The 13,272-nt window shown below is 49.7% G+C and overlaps 2 protein-coding genes across 2 annotated transcripts; one reads left to right on the top strand and one right to left on the bottom strand.

Annotated features, from left to right (window-relative positions):
* The first annotated feature begins 673 nt into the window (after positions 1-673).
* LOC123159610 (transcription termination factor MTEF18, mitochondrial) lies at positions 674-3,593 on the top strand. Its single transcript, XM_044577427.1, has one exon. It carries the CDS (start codon positions 989-991, stop codon positions 2,882-2,884), a length of 1,896 nt encoding a protein of 631 aa, XP_044433362.1. The 5' UTR covers positions 674-988; the 3' UTR covers positions 2,885-3,593.
* A 2,285-nt stretch (positions 3,594-5,878) lies between these two features.
* On the bottom strand, positions 5,879-10,991 carry LOC123163104 (uncharacterized). The gene is made up of 5 exons (XM_044580864.1): positions 10,525-10,991; positions 9,991-10,094; positions 9,107-9,283; positions 6,821-8,742; positions 5,879-6,406 (listed from the first exon to the last, which is right to left on the bottom strand). The coding sequence occupies exons 1-5, from the start codon at positions 10,659-10,661 to the stop codon at positions 6,257-6,259; spliced, it is 2,490 nt and encodes an 829-aa protein (XP_044436799.1). The 5' UTR covers positions 10,662-10,991; the 3' UTR covers positions 5,879-6,256.
* Positions 10,992-13,272: the final 2,281 nt, after the last annotated feature.

Here is a 13,272-nt window from a genome sequence, read left to right on the forward strand (position 1 = left end):
CAACCTTCTTCTCCTCCTCCTCCTCAACCTCCTCCTCCAGATCCACCGCATCCGGAGGTAGCCTCGCGGCGATCCAGTCTTCACGCCTTGCCCGGATCTGCTCAAGGAGCTGCAGCCAGTGCTTCGACGTAAGATATGGGTAGCTCCTTACCCGGCGGCGTGGGGCATGGCTACTTGCGATGGCGGACGGCGAGTGGAAAGTAAGGGATGATGAGTGGAAAGTGGCGGGGGCAGCGGACAGGAGGGGAAAATGTGGACGGGTATGGTTTCAGTGCCGACGGTCGGTGCTAGGCACTACGCGGCCCGTCAAGGCGACGCCACGCAGCGCTATTGGTCCGGCGGAGGAGACAAGCTTCGGACCACTGGGTTTCAGACTGTTTTTCTGTGGGACCCTAGCATCAGTTCAATGTGGCGGACTGTCCGAGCGCGCCCGGACGCCCCATATCCACCCCATATTTGAACTAGATTTTTTTAGAAGCATATATGAAGGGTTTCGGTTAATCCGGGCGTTTGAGGCCTATTTAAGAAGCCCGTCCCGGTCGCATTTTCGTGACCGGCCCTTCTGTCCGGGCGCACGGCTGTACTGTGCAGCTGATCCATTTCGAATCGGCCCGGCCCAAATAACACACGGATCAGCGTCAAGTCTCTGACCTTTCTGGGCTTTCATCCAAGCGCCAGCAGCTCCCCCCGCATCGCCCGCAGCTCCCAAACCCCAGGTCCTCCCAGCCGCCTCGACGCCGTCGCCGTCGCCGTCATGGCAGCCGCTCGTCCCGCTGCGCGCCGACCTCCAGCTGCTCGCGCGTGACCTGCGCCCTGACGCAGGCTGCTACCGCGCGACCCTGTTTCGTCTGAGCCTCCGACGTCGTCTTGGCCCCCTGGAATCTGCGACGTGTGCAAGCGTCAGCGGCACGCCGTGGAGCAGAGCCCCCTCCGGCCCTCCCCCGGTTGGTCCTGAAGCTGGCGCGATTCCCGTTGCTTCGTTTTCGCCATGAACAACCACCTCCGTGCCGCATTAAGCGCAGCCCGGCTCCGGTGGGCTCCTGGTGCCCTCGACAAACCCTCCAGAGTGCCGCCGTGCTGTGCTGCCAGTTGGCGGCATGTCCAAGGATCATTCCCGGCTTCGGATCGGGTTGCTCCTGATCATGGGGTTCAGCGGCGGCCCTATTCAGCTGCTCCCATCCACAGCGAGGGGGAAACCTTGGTGGATGAGGAGGAGGACGAGGTGGATCGGAAGATCAGGCAAATGGAGAGGAGGCGGGAGGTCCGCGCCGCGCAGAAGACGTTCATGGAGTACCTCCATGTCACGCGCGGCATGTGCTTCAGCGACGCCGAGCATATAAGCAAGCGCTCGCCTGTCTACCTGAGCAAGCTGCTGGAGGAGGTGAAGGACGCCCTGAAGGAGCCCCCGGAGGGGGGAACCGAGCTGGTCTTCAGGTCCAAGGTGAAGAAGAGGGACATGAAGGACGAAAGGGTCAGCAAGGCCCTGGTGCGGTTATTTCAATTCAATCCTGTCAACGAGTTTGAGCCCTTTTTGGAGAGCATCGGCCTCAGACCGAGCGAGTGCAGTGCGTTCTTGCCTCGGGATCTCATGTTTCTTACGGACGATGAGATGTTGCTCGGCAACTTCCGCCTGCTTTGCAATTACGGCATTGCGCGCAGGAAGATAGGGAGGATATACCGGGATGCTATGGAGGTCTTTAGTTTTGGCCATGGTGTGCTTGCATCTAAGCTGAAGGCCCTTGAGGAACTTGGGTTCAGTAGGACCAGTGTGATCAAGCTCGTAATTGCTACTCCTGTTGTATTGGTTCGTGACCCGAATGTGGAATTGAAGATCCTGGAGTGGCTAGACGACATTGGAATCCAGCGGGACTGGATTAGTCAATTCTTATCTGCTAAGAAGTCGTATGATTGGAGAAAGATGGTCCGAGTTCCTCAGTTCTTCATTAACTTGGGATTTACTAAGGAAGGTGTTGGTAAATTGGTCAGGCAAAATCCAGATTTCTTGTTGGATGGTTCAGGAAAGATGCTATTTACAGCGGTTCTCATGATGCTAAAAGCGGGATGTGGAAAAAAGGAGCTGTATGATCTTTTTATGGACTTCCCAAATGTGTCGGTCGAGGATTTCACAAGTAACCTACGGAGGGGAATGCTGTTCTTAGCTGAGATTGGCATAAGTGATGAGGATGTTAACAAGTTTGTTCTTTCTCATGGATTAATCCTTGGTTCTGCCCCATTGAAGATGCCAAACAGCATTGTTACAAATCTCAATGTGGGAAAGAGGCGCCTGCGCAAGATTATACTGGAGGACCCGAAACTGTTGATGAGTTACACATTAGGGTCAAAAGTCAGCCAGCTACCAAAAATTGACCCCTTTGAAGCATCATTCAGTGAGAGAATAAAATTCTTGAAAAGCATAGGATTTGTTGAAGGCTCTGAAGATATGAAGAAGGCACTCAAAACCTTCCGTGGTAAAGGTGACGAACTACAAGATCGGTACGAGTTCTTAGTGAACAATACTGGGTTGGACCCAAAAGATGTAGTAAACATGATCAAGCTGGCTCCACAGGTTCTGAACCAGAGGATTGATGTGCTCGAGTCAAAGATATCCTTCCTTGTAAATGGTTCAGGGTATACTGTGAGTGATCTGGTTGCTTTCCCTGCTTACCTGTCATTTACCGTAGAAAGAAGCAAAGTCAGGATTCTCACGTACAAGTGGCTGCTAGAAAGGGGGGTGGTTAGGCCCCGGCCGGCTCTAAGCACGATCCTTGCTTGCTCAGACAAATGTTTCATGAGCTATTTTGTGAAGAAGCATCCCATGGGTTCTGAAGTTTGGGAAAACTACAAGAGGGAAGTAACTAAGGACAAAAACATGCCTTGTAGTTGAGATCATTAGCACCCTTGCCTTTGATGAATTAACTTTTTTCACTGTCTACATTTGCTCACGTAATGCTATTCTTTGATAATTAGTGGCACATCAGCTGTCCTCTTTCTGGATGGTGTTTCTTCTCTGCTGCAGGAACTGACTTAGCTTGTGCTGGGTGATTGTTCCAGGAAGAAGATTCAGTAAACTATTGGACCATGTTTTTGAAAGTTTCTACATATTAGAGTTTGATCAACTTCAGAAAAGAAAAAAAGCAGTAGTTGGTCCCCGTCCAATGGTAGTGCTGATCTATTTCACTTTTCCTGCCTACGGGGAAAATATTATAGATGCTTCAGTATGATATGGGCTAAATCTCAAAAACCTTTCTGTCAAGTATTACTTCCGTCCCAAATTAGCTGTCTTAGATTTGTCTAGATACGGATGTATCTAACACTAAGACAACTAATTCGGGATGGAGAGAGTATTTGATACTTTCAGCTTGTTATATCTTTGGAAATGGCCAGTGTCCTTGGTAGGTGCTAGTGGCAAGGGAAGAAAAAGATTTGCTGCTTTTAGTTTGTTTCGGATTTGCCGTCAACACATTTTTGTATAGAGAGATGCTGTCAATACAATTTTGGTGCTAGGCATCGCAGCAGTGATCATGTATACCTCATTTTCATCACATGTACCCTATAACACTGAAAGATGATGAATGAATTTCTATTTTTGTGTAGTTTTGTTTTTCTTGTAGAATTCACAGTGGTCATATTTTTGGATAGATTTTTACGGTCGCACCATGTTGTACAACGTGTCTTTCTTTTCTGTGCTAAAGAAATACTCCCTTTGTTCCAAAATATAGGGTGTGTAACTTTACAGAAGTCAAACTGCTCTTTGTTTGACCTAGTTTATAGAAGAAAGTAGGTATAACTATAATGCCTAATATCCCCTCAAAAAAAACTATAATTCCTAATACGTATCGCTAGATTCATCATGCGATATATATATATATATATATATATATATATATATATATATATATATATATATATATATATTCATATTCTGTTTATTTGGTATTGAAGATGTTGACATGGTTTTCTATAATCTTTACACCTTATGTTTGGAATGGAGAGAATAATGCATGTCCGCAATGGGCGGTACCATTCATTCTGTTGAGCATAGCTTCAAAGGCTTGGCATCTGAGCAGCCAGCAGCGAATTGAAACTGCTCTATCTTGTGTAGTCAAGGTCAATCGCTGTGGAGGTGGGTGGATAGGAATAGGATTGCTCACTCACTGCCACTTGGAATTGGAAATGTCACTGTAGTTTCCTCCTCCGTGGACCACGCCGCTCATGATAATGCCCCGACAAGGGCACGCCGGGATGGATTGCATTGCAGTCCGACCCGTTTGGGTCGGCCCGGCGGACACAAACGTCTGGCGCTGTGTTTGAATCGGCGCGAGCGCCCAATGCTAGCCCGACCCATTTTGTTGGCGCGTCAAAAAAAAGTTTAAAAGCTTTTTAAAAATAAATACATGCATTTAATTAAACATAAAGCCGGCCACGAAGGCCGGCGAAAGTCCACATTACATTAATTAGCATAAAAATACTAAAAACTAGACGCGCTGCCCTAGGCGTCTTCGTCGATGGCGGAGTCTGCGTCGGTGCCGGTGAGGTCGATCAGCAACGGCGCAGGGCCGGCCCAGGGGAACGTCGTGTTCCAGAGGGCGGCGATGTCGGGCTGCGCCGCCGCTGCCTGGGCCTGCTGCGCCTCCTCTTCGGCTTTGCGCTCGACCATCTCCAGGCGCTCGCCCTCCCGGTGCTCCTCGGCCAGCCGAACGCGGCGCATTGGTCAAGGTAGGCCGCCTCTTGCTTCGCCGTCGCCCCGAGCCAGATCGGCGGAGCGCTGACCCACTCGCGCACTACTCCGGTCCAGGAGTAGCGCTCGAGGTAGGCCGGTTCCTCCGGCTCGGCTTTGGGCGGGGATGGCGGGGTCACCGGCGGCACGACGCAGTCGCCCGCCGCGGAGAGGGCCATGGCCTCCGCCATGGCAGCCTGGAAAGCCGCCTCATCCGCCTCCCTCCACCGCGCCTCCTCCTCGCTCTCCTTAATGGCCGCCTAGTAGGCGGCCTCGGCCTCCTGGTCCTCGTCGCGGACGACGAGCGGGGGCGGCTGCAGGCTGCGGTCGACGCCGCGGACACCGCGTCGTCTCGCCTCCTCGTGCTCGAAGGCGAACCATCGAGCCCAGTTGGGCGAGTCGACGGCGTACTGCGGTTCGGCGCGCTGCTCCGGCGTCAGCAACGCCCGCCGGCGCTGCACCTCCTCCGCATGGCCCTCGCCGACCGCGGCGCCGCCGGCACTGGGATCCTCTCCGGATCCAAATGCCAGTCATGCGGCAGCGTCGGGGTACGGCAGAGGCACGCGATGCTGCCAGTGCCACTCGGCCGGGTGCACCGGCACATTGATGTGCTGCCTTTGCCGGGGAGTGCGCGGCGGTGCGGGGGGATGGCGGGCGGGGGCCTTGCCCCATCGGCTGCTGCCAATACCGGAGAAGAAGCCCATTCGGCGGTGGCTAGGGTTGTCGCCGGCGTGGGGGCAGGGGTGGCCAGATGGGGACGGGGGCGAGTGGCAGTGGATGAGGACGGCCCCGCCGCACGCCCGGCTTAAAAAAGGGCGACCTCCGTCGCTGACGCGTGGGTCCAAGGTGGACGGTCGTCATAAATAATGTTGACCGTCGTAGTTGGACGGCCGTCAGGTGGGGACGCGGCGGACGGCGAGGAGGCGCGCGAGGCGTCCGCGCCGACGCATTCCAGGCGCAAATTTGGGCCGCAGATGCGTCGGCGCAGACGTGATTTGGGTTTGGGTCGGCGCGTTGGGCCGCCACTTTTGTCCGCGCCGACCCAAACAAACGCGAGCGGACGAAATGGGTCGCCCCATTGGAATTGCTCTTAGAACCTGACTGAGGATGACCAATCAGGCACAGTATGTTCAGCACATGCGTCTAACAGGAAAGAAAAACTGAAGCAATGGAACTATTCCTTCCATTTATTCCCCCTTGACCAGTTAATCTTACAAAATTCTTCCATCAAAAAATACATCCTTCTAACGCTGACCGACGTAAACTACTGCCTCGTCGTCGCGGCGACACCTAGATTGATCGGAGTTCCTTAGGTACGTACGTACAGTTCCTTAATTAGTTACATGATGATGGACTCGAATGGAATGATCCAATGGAACCTATATGTACATATGGAGCAGCGCAGGAGCACCGGTGAACAAGATGGCCGACGAACCTCGCTTGCTGTTATCACCAGGCAAGGCAAGCCATCGACTGCTGTGCTAGAGAGGGGTTGGGCAGGAACAGACGGCCTGTGGGTATGCCGCCTTACATGGATGGCTACATCTCGCTGAGCAAGTTGCTGATCTTGCGGAGCTCGGTCAGAGCCGCAGTCGCCGTCACCTGTCCTTTGCCGCCCAGGATGTTGTTCGAGAAGTTCTCCATCGGCCCGGGCTGGCTGCGATCTTGCTGAAACGCTGACTCAATCACCTATAATTACATCGCAACCATTGTTAGTGACGAATAGATAGGCATGATCCATTGTTAGTGATGCATTCATAGATAGGCATGATCCAAGTTACACCATACATGTTTGGCAAATAAAGATACAGAACAATAGTGTTTTATCAGGCAATTTTTTCTTTTGGCACATATGGACTGCAACATACTCCCTCTGTATCAAAATGGAAGACGTTTTTTGACACTATGACAGTGTCAAAAAATGCCTTATATTTTGAGACGGAGGGAGTATTTCACTAATGACTTCAGAACGCAAGCCAAGCAATTCTACCAAGTGGTAAGACACAAACATTTGATGTAGAAAATTATTCAAATACTTTTATCAGGACAGAGACTACCAAAAAGTATCACACAGGGCAATAAATGATGTTGCATATGATTTACCTGGATATTCTCGAGCATGCTTTGTCCAAGATTCTTAAATGTGCCCATCACCTTCTTATCACCAGCAGCCAACTTTGTGTTACCACACGGGTTATTCGAATTCCCTTCGGAGCAGGATGCGTCAACAGCATCTTTACCATCTGATTTCTCACCGCTACCCTTCTCGATGTTGCCTTCACCTGAGGGTCTCCCTAGCTTCAACAGCCACTGAAATTTACTGATAAATGGCTTCCTTTCATTAGAAACCACAGTTTTTTCAGAGGATCCATCTGGATCTGCAGTTTTATTAGAAGTTTCTGCTTCTGAATCTTGAACACTACTGCCGTCATGATTACAGCTGGATGACTCATCTTGCAGTATTTCATCCCTGTCATTGTCACCACCATACGAAATTGAAATGACACTACTTCTCTCAGAATCGTTATCTTGAATGTTCTCATGCTCATTACCAGCAACGGCTGCATAGAACACTGGAGAGTTCTCACCGCTAGAAGAACAAGCTTCTGTTGCACATTGTGTCCTTTGTGTTGCGCTCTCATCAGCTGGCACAGCCAGCGGATTTTCTAGCGGGCTGAGTTTAGCCAGGCATGGTGGGCTTACAGTTACACTTTCAGCAGCTGCTCTTGGTTGCAAAGGCTCTGCGGAACTCACTGGAGGCTCCTTGTGAGTTGAGACGATAGGGAATTCATCTTCTTGAGTTTTCCCTGCAATTTCATGAGACCTCCCCACACTTTCTGACAAAGTATTCAGAAGGCATCGCCTTGCTGAATTCCGAGCATCACTTTTCACACTGATTGCTTTCACTGGAGAAGGATCTGACTCTGTCCTAGACAAACCAAGCTTCTGCCTCAAGGATTTCTTTATTTCTCTGCTGAAAGAATGACCCTTCTCAGTCTCCTTGGGAGATGTCCCATCGGTGTGCAAATTTCTCCACTGCTTTTCCCAGTAACTCTCGGATAAAGGATGCAATGGAGTTCTTGGAGGAGTTGAAATAGAGAGAATACTGTTAACTCTGTCATACTCGCCGATATCCCTATTTAATAGGACAGATGGGGATGAAGTGTTCGCATCAATGGCAGTAGACTGCAGGGACTGGGCTTTCTCAATTAGCTTCTGCACATCAACATTCGTCGGGTAATTCAATAATCTCTGGAGACAAGAGACATCAGTCTCGGTAGCCAACAGAGACGATCTAACATGAAGAAGCATAGAGACTGCCATAGCTGCAATGAATGCCCCTCTATCTGAACACAAGATCCGAAAGCTATATTCCTCATCACTATTTAGCAGCATACTATTGGAACAGGCGAAGACTTTGTCCCATACTACTAAGAGATCACTGAGGCCGAATTCTCGTCCAAACAAAACCCTCAGCCAACGAAGTGCAAACCACTGAGGTTCCACTTTCAGCTCAATGAAATGGTTATGAAGAGATGGCTCAACAATGGAAAGCAAATGATATAATGCTGAGGAGGCTTCAATAGCAGGTGGTAGACTTGAGCTAGATCCAACACTGGATGGAGAGTAAAATTCTGCCATGCGAACCACTCCGCCACCCCCATCCATCAAACCATCAAAAATGGCATAGGCATCATGCTCCATGAATCTTTCAGATAATACAATGCCTAGTTCACCTTCAGCTCCATATGCATCACTAAGTAAAATTATTTCTTTTGTATCTGAGTCAAGCTCATCAAGACTGTTAGCTCTGGAAGCACTTTCAGAATCATTTTCATTGTCAGTTCCTGAATGCCACTTTGGGTCCTTTCTAGGTTTATAACTAAAAACCATATCAGTATCTGGAAAAGGTACTCCAACAAAATCATCATTGAAGCAGTCTTCATGGAGTTTTCGTATTTGCGATAGTTTATCAATGTCGACCTGAAGAACATACACAAGTGGAGCCAATAGCTCATGCATTCCTGTGACAAGATGAGCCATATGTCATGCCATATTCAGCAATTAAACAAGAAAATACAAATGAAAAGATATACTGAAGTGGCCATGCTACTTAGTCAAATACTTAATGTAAAGATACTTTGGTGCTACCCGGCATTGCTATTAAGAGATCTCAGAGCTAATTAATATGCTTTAACAATGCCATCTTAAGATATTATACTCTTGTTTATAAAATGGTAACTTTTACCAACTTAGTCTCGTGCAGAGGTTAACAGCCCTAGATGATTTTAGACCCATGAAGTTCTCAGTTGAAAGGAGAAAGCCAACCAGATTCCTTGCAACAACTTGAGAACTTTGTTTCTTCTACATGCGGAAGGAGTTTCTTACCTTGGCGGTAACCATACTGTGGATGCTGAAGACACCACATTAACAGTATCCTACGCAGCATGGCCTGGCAAGTAGGTGTTTGGAAGTAACTACCATCTTCGGGATACAAGCGAGACAAATCTTGGTCCACAGTCTTCTCCAACTCTGCCCCTCTGAAAAACCGACCCCAGCTACTCTCTGCAGAAACAAGTTAAATAAAAATATCAAGATGGAAACTTGGAATCAGAGCTGCCGCACAAAGTATCAAGCAACACTTGGAAGCTTTTGTTGCATATCATCATAGAAAAAGTATACATTTTTGTGTGAGCAAGCTATTCACACTCTGAATAATAGGTTTCATCCCCCCTCTTAGGCACTAGCATAGCTACTACACCAGTAAGGCCTTGTACAATGGGAGGTGCTTAGAAAGGTGCTTAGAAAAATAAACCGAGTTTTTCTGAGGCACCGGTGCCTATTTCTATAGGAGAGACGCTTAGTTAAGCGTCTACCCTGTACAAATAAGCACCGGTGCTTAAGGAAAGCCTGATTTATTCCTCTAAGCACCTACCCTAAGCACCTCCCATTGTACAAGGCCTAATTGTACCAGTAGAAAAGAGCCCTAATAAATAATTATGAACAATAATAAATTAATAAAAAAGAGTACACATTTATATCTTAATGTGTTAAATAACACTTGTCAAGTATCACTCATCGTTTAATAAATGAAGTGCATCACAACCCACGGAAATTCAGGAAAAGACTTTGCAGTACAAATCTGTGATGGTAAGTGATCACGCAAGTGTTTGTAGTAGATAACAAGTCACCCATGTTCAAAGATATCATCCTTGTAATTTGTTTACCATGTTATCTTCGCAGTTCACAAGATCATGTTTAGGATCAAATACCTGGGTTCTGAGAGAGCGGGTTGTCCACGATGAGGTTAGGTGATCTAGCCTCCTCCTTTGGAAGATGAGGGTCTACCAGAACACGGCGCCTCAAACTAACATATCTACAACAAACATGAATCAAATCAAACATGTCATTCTTAGGTACAAAGAAACAGCAAGGAGCAAAATCCATTTGCCCCAATCACTTATAGATCAATAACAGCAACAATCTCTCTCGCCGAAATTTCATCTCATGAAACAAATATGGCACATGGCCATGTGCAGATAACACCAACAGAGTCAGAAATCTAGCAATCGACGAGCTATGTTCATATGACCACAACCAAATCAGGTGCATTAGCAGCCGGTGATTGCATTAATTTACTAACAAACACAACCATCTGGACGAAATCAACACCTGACCGCGCAAGAATCAAATGAAAGCCATAACAAGAACGAGCCAGCTAAGCAGGAAAAACAGAGCAGAGCAGATTCCTGCCGCAAGAAGACAAAACACCAGCAAACACCCGGGAACAAGGATGGCGGGCTCACCTCCGCCGCGAATCGGCGGCAGCGCGGCGGAGCTCCTCGACGGAGGCCTCCGGCGACGCCGGCAGGATGCCGAGATCGACCCGCCACCGGACGCTGCGTAGACTCGAGAACCGCTGCCGCCTCTCCTCCTCCGCCATGGCCGGGCCCCTTCAGTCGCAGGCGAATTGGACTCCCTCGAATTAACAACAACCCACAACGGAAGCCAAGAAACGTGGCCAAAACGCTATATATAGCTTTGTTTATCTGTAGCAAAGTGGAAACCAAGAAAAGGAGGATCTTTCCGGGGACGAGGATTAGGTTTTCGGAGGATTTTGGGGGATGGAGAGGTTAGGGGGAGGTGAATTCTCCTCTCCTCTTCTGTATCCGCGGGAATGGCGTTCCTGCTTGAGCTGGGGGAGGGGGCTGATTTGGCCGGGACGGTGGATGCTTGGAGGAGAGGGAGAGGGGGTGGGGTGGGTTAGGCCGGAGGAGGAGAAGGGAAGGTCTCCCTCTTATTATTTTCTCGTTTATAGTAATTTTTTAATTTATTTCTTTTAATAGGAAAGAGAATCTATAGAAGAGGTTGAGGATTTTGTTCTCTATTGGCAGTAGAGCAGTTGGCAAGGGAGAGGTGATGGATGATGATGATGACTAGGAGAGTGGTGATTGGCAAGGTGGCTAGGCTTATTGGCATTTTTCTTGTTCTTCAATGAAGTTCTCATAAACTACATTTATGTGTTTTCAAAGGAAATATCGGTGTTTGGACGTTTGTGAGTGTGTCGAACCGTGAAGGGGGCATGTATGGATGAGAGGAAGGAGCAAAGATGAAGTTGTCGCTACCGTTGGTTTGTGGTCTATTCTGATGGAATGGTTAAATAATGAAAGATAACGCCTTATGGACAGTACAACTGATTGTAGCATTGCACGCTATTCCTATCCCTTTACTCGTCGTTGCGTTTCATCGACGCACCCTTGTTCAGCCGTTTAGGTTTACGGTTGGGCATGATTCGACATGTATCAATTAGTCCGTCGGATGTTAATAATGGTGGAAAGTGGCGATTGCGGCCATTCATGGTTTGAGGACACCCGTTAAAAAGTGATAGTGAGATGGTAATCCTAAGTTTGTTACAGCAATGGTTGGTCGAAGGGTTGATAACTGGTGATACAGTGAAGCACCACGTGTAGTGTAGCTGGGAGAACGAGGTTGGTGCCACGACAAGAGTGTAAGGATGGTGCAATAGAAGACGTGCGAATGCACAAAAGAGACATTTTGTTCATCGAGGATAGGCGTTCGTGGAAGCACGTATTATACCATGTCAAGTGCATTAGTTGTGCCTCCGCAGTGCCACCGTGCACCATACAGGGTAATATACACTTCATCGTCATCTTAAGCTCTTTCACAAATCTATAAGGAACTTAGCAATTCCTATCGATACGAAAACCATGTAATTTTAACATGGTGTATGCAAATAGAAGAGGGGTCGAACATCATGTAGCTCCGTTTATTTTATTTTTTTCATGAATACGCAAAGCTTGCGTATCTTTTCTATATAGAAGGAAACAGAATGAGTACATGAGAGAGTACATCACATGGCACAAACACAAACATGAGAAGGCGTGGCATGGTACCCAAAGTAGAGAAAAGGGATGCTCAACCCGAACAGCGGAAGAAACCACAGCTAAAACCACCAAGCCTAGAACTAGAGGGGTTGACTAAACCGGCATATGACGTCGAACATCTCCAAAGCCCACACGGGGGACGCCGCGGGCAAGCAAGATAGTGCCTTCAAGAAGGGGAGCGACGCCAAGACGCCGCCGCTATCCGATCCGAAGAATCAGACCAAGGGTTTCCCCCGATGCTCGAAGAGGGGCGGATAAAGGCCATGGCAACGCCTCCAAGAAGGTAAATGACACCCGCGAGTGCCGCCATTGCCAGCGGCAGCCAGCCGAGCAGGGATTTCGCACTGGCCTGAGTCCGAGCAATCCCATTGCCGCCAGATCAGGGCCCGGAGATGAGGAGGTCTGTCCGCTGGACGAGAAAACTGCCTCATAGGGGGGTGGGGCTGCGCCTGTTGCCGGAGAGCGACACCAGCAACCACCTAAAAACACAAACTTTGGGGTTGGCACGGCGTGGAGATGGACGGGGTTAAGCGGCGGGTAGGAAGAGCCGACATGAAGGATGTGATGGCAACTGACGCCACCAGGAAACCTGGAACTGGAAGGGGACGCGGATCCGAAGGCAGGAGAGGACGCAACACTGAAACACCGGGGGCGAAGCCACACCGGCAAGGAACGCCGGCAAGTCGTGGGCGCTGGAGAACGCAGCTCCATGGCCGCCGGGACCGGAGCGACAAATGGTCCACCGCGAGGCCTCAACCACCCACCAAGGAAACCACCATGACCGCACGAGTAAGCCAACACTGCAATTCGGAGGACGCGATGTCGTAGACGAGGAGCCGCCTGCAACGAGGCAGGACCGAGCCACGACCAGCCCGACGGACTCCAACCAAGGGCCTCGAGCACACACAGTAGCAGCAGCAAAGAGGGAACTGCGCCAATGGGGGGCAGGAAGTGGCCGGGGGGAGCAGGCCAAGGCAACGTCACCGAACCGGTAGAGGAGCACGCAGCAGCCGGAGGGGGAGCGGCCCCGCGACGCGGCGGGACGGATCTGGTGAAGGACGCGCCACCGGGGGTGGGGGGATGGTGGCGGTGCCAGCAGGTGGTGGCCGAAACCAGATCTCGGTGAGGAGGTGGGGAGGTTGCAGCCGC

This window comes from Triticum aestivum, chromosome 7B (assembly GCF_018294505.1).
Source record: "Triticum aestivum cultivar Chinese Spring chromosome 7B, IWGSC CS RefSeq v2.1, whole genome shotgun sequence".
Classification (NCBI taxonomy): domain Eukaryota; kingdom Viridiplantae; phylum Streptophyta; class Magnoliopsida; order Poales; family Poaceae; genus Triticum; species Triticum aestivum.

Bases quoted from the DNA above. Each gene is read 5' to 3' on its own strand.
- LOC123159610 (XM_044577427.1), top strand. From the start codon at position 989: ATGAACAACCACCTCCGTGCCGCATTAAGCGCAGCCCGGCTCCGGTGG.
- LOC123163104 (XM_044580864.1), bottom strand. From the start codon at position 10,661: ATGGCGGAGGAGGAGAGGCGGCAGCGGTTCTCGAGTCTACGCAGCGTC. The intron at 9,284-9,990 runs GTATTTGATCCT...TTGTTTCTGCAG, and splicing joins CCCGCTCTCTCAGAACCCAG to AGAGTAGCTGGGGTCGGTTT. The intron at 8,743-9,106 runs GTAAGAAACTCC...ATCTTGTCACAG, and splicing joins ACAGTATGGTTACCGCCAAG to GAATGCATGAGCTATTGGCT.